The sequence below is a fragment of the Neofelis nebulosa genome, chromosome 7, assembly GCF_028018385.1.
Source record: "Neofelis nebulosa isolate mNeoNeb1 chromosome 7, mNeoNeb1.pri, whole genome shotgun sequence".
Taxonomy (NCBI): Eukaryota; Metazoa; Chordata; class Mammalia; order Carnivora; family Felidae; genus Neofelis; species Neofelis nebulosa.
The window spans coordinates 43,666,101-43,675,250 of record NC_080788.1 but is presented as its reverse complement, the minus strand read 5'-3'; the positions used below and the strand labels follow the sequence as shown (position 1 = coordinate 43,675,250).

At 37.2% G+C, this 9,150-nt stretch overlaps 1 protein-coding gene across 2 annotated transcripts in view; it reads right to left on the bottom strand.

Annotated features, from left to right (window-relative positions):
* Positions 1-740: 740 nt before the first annotated feature.
* Positions 741-9,150, bottom strand: part of VPS13C (vacuolar protein sorting 13 homolog C) — a 200,150-nt gene continuing 191,740 nt past the window's right edge. For both annotated transcript variants that reach the window (XM_058737530.1, XM_058737531.1), the window contains 3 exons: positions 4,740-4,863; positions 3,271-3,351; positions 741-2,955 (listed from right to left, as the gene is read on the bottom strand). In XM_058737530.1, the coding sequence (XP_058593513.1) occupies positions 2,854-2,955; positions 3,271-3,351; positions 4,740-4,863 (307 nt within the window). In that variant the 3' untranslated portion in view covers positions 741-2,853. The remainder of the gene's footprint in view (positions 2,956-3,270; positions 3,352-4,739; positions 4,864-9,150) is intronic.

Sequence of the window (9,150 nt, the reverse complement as noted above, 5' to 3'; positions counted from 1 at the left end):
ACTTAGAGGCCTAAAGGGCCAATTAAAAAAAAAAAAAGTGTCCTCTCGCATACATAATTGAAAATCATGAAACACATGTAAGTAAATTCACCCTAGATCAGATGTTCACATGAAGCTTTGGTCTACACATCTACGCACTTTTTTCTTTCTTATTCTGATGCCCCCGCTTTGCGACAGTACATAATCATGCACCTGTTCTTCCTATTGACTAATTCAGTACCTGGATAGCCTTCAGATTTGTAGTCTCTCCCAGGAAGGGAGTAGAAGGAGGGTAGAGGAGAAGAACAGACTTGGTAGGAGCCTCCCAGACTATCATGCAACCTAAGAAAGGTTCTGCAAGGCCACTGAAAAGTCTTCAAGCCAGTCAGCTATCAGAGGAATTCCTGTCTCCCAGGAATGGACCTGCCCTAGTACCCTTGCCTTGCACCGTCAGTAACTAATAGAAACCACAGAAGGCACAGCCCCAGTGCCAAAGCAGCCCAGGATTGCAAAGTGGAGGAGCTGGGCCCTCGTCAAATACATTCTCTGTATTCTCTGCCCCCACCCCCAATTGAAGACCTGTGCCAGAGATCTCCAGGGTGGTAAAGGGGCTCAGTACCTTTCAGCAAAGCCTTTCCCTAACTAGCATTTTTTAAGTGCTCCATAACTATTAATTTAACTTCTCCCTATGACAGGACTGGAAGAGGAAAAGGGAAAGTAGAAGTAAATGTTATTTGAACATTTAACACAAACCCACAAAGTTTCACCCTTGTAAACAACGCACCAAATGTTTTATTTCTTTCAGTTCCTACACAAGTAAATGACTCTGAAAGCATTTTTAAAAATACAAAAGACATCACACTTTACCAATGAATTATTTCGGTCTCAGGGGATTAAATCAAATTAAAATGTTACATATATTTGACAGTTTATTTCTATGCCAACTGAGATGGTGAATTTATAATATTTCTATGAATTCTTTTAGTTCAATGTTTTTTGTACATGCCATCAGTACAATATGATTTACTTAAATATTTAGGACACTGTCAATAGCTGTGATTCATATGAGACATATAATCAGATATCTCAAATTCCTGATTAAGTCTGCTTTAAAGACACAGAATATGAGCACATTTGCTGTGAAATTCTGTTTATAATGCTCCATTTAATAAATTGCAATTAACCACTGATGCAGAAATTCTGTTTAAGGCTGGAAGTTTTATACATGACACTTTCCTTCACAGAAAAAAAAAAAAAGATGTTGAAAAGGCAAAGACCACCATTCTATATCAGAGATCAAATATTTAGGGCATTAGTTATTATATCCTCTTTCTGGAGCCTACAGTAAACAATAACTAAAAAGATTTAAGGCTGGTCTTTAAAAACATAAAGATAGTAGAAACTTTACCACACATCAACAAAAACAGAGCAAACCAAGTATATCCACATCTTCATTCCATCATGAATTTAGTGATTTGAAATAAATGCCATATAAAAACCAGAAGCAAATGTAACGATTCATTCAAGGAAATTAAATACTTCTAAGCATTAAAAAAATTTTTTTTAATGTTTATTTATTTGTGTGTGTATGTCAGAGAGAGAGAGAGAGAGAGAGAGAGAGAGAGAGAGAGAGAGAGCGAAAGTGCAAGCAGGGGAGGGGCAGAGAGAGAGGGAGACACAGAATCTAAAGCAGGTTCCAGGCTCCAGCTTTCAGCACAGAGCCTGACGCGTGGCTTGAACGCATGAGCTGCAAGATCATCACCAGAGCCGAAGTCAGATGTTTCTAAGCATTTTTTAAAGAGCTTTTGTAGGCAGTATATCTCTGGTCAGCGTAAGTGAGGTGTGGAAACGACAAAAATATTACTGTGCCGAACAGACTCTCACAGGCTTGCTCCCTCAAAGGACACCCTGACCAGTTATTTTCTACAGTGTTCTTATATATGCCTTATTTTACTTATATACACAATTAACTTTTTCATTCTTCCTGTAAGTATTTAAAATACATTTCAAGGTATGCATTAAGTATTAATTTATGATGCCCTTAAAAATCTTTCAATTTATTAAAAAACAATCTCTAAGAATATAGAAATATTGAGCTTTTCATATTTCTGAGTCTTGAAAAACTTAAAGTACAATATTTTCATGCATCAGCAAGTTATAATTGTGCCATTTAAGTTCCTCTTGAAAGAGCATGTAAATAATTTCAAAAGTTTCATGAATGCTACGTTACAGAGACCGGACCACAGGTATTTTAAGATTTGATTTTCCATATGCATTTATACTGTAATGCAAGGAAGAAAAATAAGCATCAAAGGAAAACATGTTTTATTAGGAGAAAAATAACATGAAAAGAAAATAGGAAACATGTCATTTCTTCCTTCAGTGGCTTTTCTTCAGTCAATTACCTGGTTGCCCCAAAATATTATCTCAGTTCAATTATTGAATAAATTACCCCTAAATAAAATACCCAGTATCTTTCCAAAGGTTTGTCCAAAACCTCCTAAAGAACAATAGTCATTCTAAGCTCTTTTCTTATTCTTCAACAAGAACTTTAATTAAAAACAAGCCCAATGCCCTTTGTTTCACAATTTAAACATTAATGGAAATTTCATCCTGGGTTTAAAGTGATATTTCTTTGAGGGTCTGACTCATTTGAGTGGCAGTGCAGAAAAGTGAATTGCTGACAACACAGAGTTACAAAATTAGAGTCAAAAGTAAAGGGAAAAAAATGGAAAATCCAACACTATCCTGGAAAATAATTCTAAAACTACAGTATAGCTTGAAAAATTCTCTTTAGCAAGATAAAAAAGAGTGATTTATAGTCAAGACTGATGGTTGGTTTTTCTCCCAGTAGCAGCCCCCTGGGATCTGTGACTAAAATGGTGTCTGGGGCCTGAGAAGTTTCAGTGATGACTGCTTCATCAATTTTTGCTGGTGTCTCATTGACTGTGCATCACCAATGGCATTACATACTCTCTGTAAAATAAAATATTTGTTATGAATGGTAAAGACAAGTACGGGCTCATGTGAAGGAGAAAGGTCTAAAAGCAAGAACTGAAGCTCTCCACACAGGTCCAACAGCAGAGGATAAGAATACACAATCCAAACAGGCAATGCAAAATAAGATGCTTCTGCTCCATTAAGCCTGCAATATATTATTTTAAGCTTACATATCCATCCAGAGTTATAACTGGAAGATCTTTTGAGAGAAATAATGGGTATTATTATAACAGATTAAAAAAATCTTTCAGCTAAAAAATTAAGGGTCATTCTTTAAAATAAATTGTTTACCTCTGCTGTGGCGTTGTCCTGCAGATAAATGTCCCGGCAGCCATGACTGGCACTGTCTTTTTTGTGGAACAGACTCTGCTCCTGTTTCAAAAGAAACAATGACAGAAGAAAAATTATTCTGGGGAAGAAAAAAAAATCCTAACTTTTAATTGAATGCTTAAATGTAAACTCTATTTTGTAACAAATAGACTAATGAAATATACCTATTCAGGTATGATAAGTACTAAATCATTTTGGTACAAGGCTGGTGGTTCCATATGTGTGAGCTGTTAGAATTTATGAAATCGGATGACTACACAACTATCTGTATAAAATAATGACTTTCTACAGGCTATGATAAACAGCCTACAGAAACAGCACTTGATAACTCACCACATCTGACAAATCAAAAAATCCTTCCTTCATTCCCTTGGCTGATAGATAAAATTCTTATATAATGTAAAACACACTGAGTCAATTTTCACCACGGATGTGAAAGAAGAGTGATAACCCAGGAGCCTGTAATATATATGCAGAGTGACACAGTCTTTCCTAGTCTGAAAACTATGTTTCATACACCAAGAGGCTCTTTCGACTTTGACACTCTACAATGAGGTAAGGCTGAAAAACAAAACGGTACTGTTTCGCAATTTCTTTTATTTGTGAGCTTCTATGAAAAGAAAACATAAATTAAAGGATAAAAGTACCTACATCTCTAACTACTAAATTTTATGACAAATAGGTTTTCAGATGGTTTTAATAATAGAGATAACATCATTACTGCTTAGAAGAAAATACATACTCTAGTAGTTACCATTCTTAGAATGATAATTTGTGGTGTTTTTTTAAGGGGTGAAAATAAATTTACAATATATCATATATAATAAAAATTATACATTTCAAAGTGAATCAGAACTAAGCAAAAGGTGAGGGCATCAATTCTGCTAATTACTTGCTATGTAATTAAAAAGTTCTTTCTTGGAAAATGATGGGACAGAAGGACATGAAAGTATTATATACTTAAATTGTATTAGTATTTTGTAAGTGCCAACTATGATAAAACATGAGTGTTTCAGATAAAATATTTATAATAATCTAATTTATAAAAACCTAAAAAAGGGAATTTTTCCAGAAGCATCTAAGATTACAGCAAAATAGTTATTCATATGACATTAGAAAAAATATTCTATTTACTAATGCTTTATTCTGCCAAAAAGGAAGTATCAACGTCCTAATTCTTGCATTGAACAGCATTGATATTTCACTCAACACAATCAAGGACTGTCAAAAAAATACAGTACACAAATAAGTGATTATAACACATCTTTCCTTATACTTCACCATATTATTATAATAGTATCATCATCATCATCCTCACCATGATCCTTCAAACACTCTGTGTTGTTAACTGTAAAAGAGAGCCAGAAAGCACTGGTTTCCACTCACTTAACAAATTCTTGGCTCTGAACATGCAATTCATTTATTCTTACCTTGACTGAAATTTTTAGCAGGTTTCCATGGACACTTGGAGGAGACACAAAATCTTCAAATGGATACTGCCAGTCTATGGACATATGGCCTAGGATTTCAACTTCCTTTATACACAACACTCGCCTGTTTTGCAAAAGGAAACAAAACATGCAAGTGGTGATAAAGACAATTAGTCTAATATTTTGCTCTGCTGGATGGCAGACATGGAACTAGCTCAGTAAACAATATAACCTGGCACTTAAAAAAAAAAAAGGTACGCTTCCTATTAAAAAAAAGTCTAGGTGCGCCTGGGTGGCTCAGTTGGTTAAGCGGCCGACTTTGGCTCAGGTCACGATCTCGCGGTCCGTGAGTTCGAGCCCCGCGTCGGGCTCTGTGCTGATGGCTCAGAGCCTGGAGCCTGTTTCAAATTCTGTGTCTCCCTCTCTCTGACCCTCCCCCATTCATGCTCTGTCTCTCTCTGTCTCAAAAATAAAATAAATGTTAAAAGAAAAAAAAAAAGTCTAGGTAGGTAGCTGTCAAATAAAGAGCAAATACGGCCCCTACCAACCAACATAGCAGACATTCAAAAATTCCCCTTCTGCCAATCTTGCAAAATTCAGAAAAGTGTCATTTTTTAAAAACTGACCGAAATACTAAAATCATCTTTAAAACACATAAGGAACAGGCTGTACTCTCATCCAGGAAGCAATAAAGGCAGAAGCTCCTGAAAAGGTTTCACTTGGAAAATTATTAATTGCTCTTTACTGTCAATCATCTATGCCTTCCAGTCAAGAAAGAATGTGCAGGAAATGTCAGAAACCTCAAATGTCAGCAAAGTTTCACTTTAGGCCTATTGATAAATATCAGGTTTGAACACTTTAACACTAATGTACTGTATCACAGAGTGAGTATCCCATTTTACTCAATAGCAAAAAAAAAAAAAAAATTTATAAAAAGAAAAAGAAAAAAAGAAAAATCATAGAGTCCTTAAAGGCCATCTACATTGATTTCCCAGTGTGTGATTCAGATTAATTACTGATATAACCATACTTGATTCTAAAGTTTCCATTACAGAGAGCATGATTAGGAAAGCAGAGGAACAGTTAATTCTACAAATATTCAGGGTGCTGGAAAAACAAGAAAGATACGGTTTCTGCCTGAGAGGTACTCATAGGTTAGAAGACAAATAAACACGTAAATATATATCTCAGCACAGTTAGATGAGTGCAATAGCAGTGTGGAAAATTCTTCTGGAGCACAAGAGAGAGGGACTGATTATGTGGGTAAAGTATGTGGCGTAAAAGCTGATTTTTATTTTATTTTTTTTAATGTTTATTCATTTTTGAAAGACAGAAAGAGACAGAGTACAAGCAGGGGTGGGGTGGAGAGAGAAGGGCACACAGAATCTGAAGCAGGCTCCAGGCTCGGAGCTGTCAGCACAGAGCCCGATGTGGGGCTGGAACTCATGAACCACGAGATCATGACCTGAGCCAAAGTTGGACGTTCAACTGACTGAGCCACCCAGGCGCCCCTAAAAGCTGATTTTTGAAAGAAAGGAGTTCTCTACGTGGAAAAGGAAAATGATAGTCTAGACAAATGGAACAGATCACTGACATAAATAGCAGTACAAGAAAGGGAAGGTTTATTTGAGGAATGTTGAGGTCTGTAGCTGGATGGATATACACAGAGGTGAGAAAATTAGTGCCAGATCTTAAAGAATTTTTTGTGTTTAAAATTTTTTTTTCCATTTAAATAAATTTTAACTTTAACCTACAGGCAAGGGGAACTTTCATGATAAAGTTTCCTATTTTAGAGTCATGGATCTAGTGGCCAAGGGAGGAGAGAGGTGGGGTAGACAAAGGAAAAAGTTACTACAATACTCCCACCAGGAAACAGAATGTCAGTGAAGGCAGCAGCTGTGAGAAGGGAAGAGAGCAAGCTAGATTCCAGATGTTTAGAAGGTAAAGATGAATGAACTAGGTAACCAATGGAGGGTAGGAATGAAAATCAACCCCCAGCACTGTATTTTTCAGCAGAGGAACTACTGTGATCTGGGTCTGACTTGGGACTGTGTTGTGCTTTGTAGGAAGTTCAGCATCCGAAGTCCCAGCCTTGGTAGGGCCATCCGATCATTGTGACATCCTTCCACACCCCTTCATATTCCAAACAGTCTCTAGAAAGTGGATTACACTTCCCCCCACCTCCTGCCCCAGAAGAGAATCACAAGAGCTAAGTGTTACAGATAACTATTACAAATCACTGTGTCAAATGCAAATTCATCATTCCCACTGTCTTTAAACTCCTTCCTCTCTTGACCAGGCCAATAACATTACTGTTCTCCTGCCACTCTGAATCTCCTTCATTCTCTTCCTCTTGCTCCAACCCCCTCGGTACCTAAGCCCCAAACCAGAAGGTCATCTTTTATTCCCTTCTCTTCTATATTTAATCAGTCACCAAGCTCTGGTCTCTCAAGGCTGCTCCTTCTATCTGTCTTGATTCTTTTAGTTTAGACCTCACCACCTCCTATCAGGGTAACTGCCACAGTCTCTATGGTACACAGAATTCTAAGATGGTCCCCACGATTCTGCATAGTGTATGTGGGTTTATCGACTGGTATAACCCTCACAACTATTAATATGATGGATTTCTCCCCCAAGATTAGGTTTTATTATTAGGCACAGGTGATTTTAAGAAAAAGTTTGATCTGCGTGGGTGTGACCTGACCACAAGGTTCCTTTAAATCTGGGTCAGAGACTGAGAATCCAGAGTGCAGTTGCTGGGCTGAAGATGCAGAAAGCCACATGGCCAAAATGAGGGTAGGCTCTAGATGGTGATAGCAGGTGCCTAGCTGACAGAGATCTAGGAAACTGGGGTATTAGTCCTACAAGTACAGGGAAGTGAATCCTGCCAACAACATTAAATGAGCTTAGCAGTGGATCCTTTCCACTTCCTTCCTTCAGGAAGGAAGCCTTATGCCTTGATTTCGGCCTGTGAGACCCTGAGCAGAGAGCCCAGACATGCCATCGCTGACTCCAGACCCAGGGAAATTGTGAGATAGTAAATTTGTGTTGTTTTAAGGTGCTAATTCTATGGTAATTTTCTGTGCAACAATAGAAAACTAACCAGTCTCTAACTGGTCTCCCTGTCTCCATTCTGATCCTTCTCCAATTCAGCATTCAAACTGCTGCCAGAGATTCTTCTAAACTGCAAACTTCATCATATTAGTCCTTGTGTACAAGTCGCAATGGGAATTTAAAAAAGACATGTGTGTACAATGTGCATATACCTTTATGTGAAAAGCTGGGTCAATGAGCAATAAAATGTCTATACTTTTTAAAAAATTAATACTCTTCCATCACATTAATGATAAAATCTATACCCTTCAGATGTCATGAGCAGACACCTATGGCTTATTTCATCTCCCAGTGATTCCCTACAAACATCCTACAATCCAGCCATTTCACATGATCTTATTATTCCAAGTGCCATATTTTCATGTTTTATGCTTCTGATTGCCTGCTGTTTACCTATATGAAAAATCCATACTCCACAAGACACAGCTCAAGTACCTTCTCCCTAACACCTTCCCCATAACACCTTGGTTCTCACCTTACTGGACTGAGAGGTTTTCCTGTCTTCAGAGTCTCTGTTTATCACTTTATCTTAGCCTCTAGCATACTGTGAGATCACTGATGTTTAGGTCCCTCTTTTAGAGGACGAACGGACAGAGATACAACTTTTATCTGTGTCCCTATTTCTGTTAGACACTGCTAGTGTAATGGTCTGAATGTTTACATCCTCACCCAAATCATACATGGAATCCTAACTCCACTGTGATGGTATTTAGAGTTGGAGCCTTTGGGAGGTGATTAGGTCATGAGGGCGGAGCCCTCAGCACTGGTATCAGTGCCATTATAAAAGAGGCCTGAGAAAACACCCTCACCCCTTTTGCCATGTGAGGACATAGCAAGAAGACAGCCATCTATGAACCAGGAAGTGAGCCCTCACCACACACAGAATCTGCTGGCACCTTGATCTTGGACTTCCAGCCTCCAGAATGGAGTGAAATAAATGTTTGTAGTTTAAGTCACCTATCTATGGTATTTTTGTTAAAGCAGCCAACACAGACTAACACAGATGGTTAAAAAAAAAAATGTCTGTTTGGAGAACAATTTCCTAATGAAGATTACTAAAATAAAATACTAAGCTGGAATTAGGATTAATTAGTGGAGATATAGCCTAATAAATGTGGATCATGAGAGCTCATATTTTTTCCTAAAAACTGATAAGAAAAAAAATGACACCAAATTTTGGATGAATTTCAATATGAAAAAATTAAAAGCCCTTTATATTGGAAAACTAAAAAATAATCATGAAAATATTAATAATACATTGGGTAAAAAGGGATAATATTAATTTACAAAATGCTAT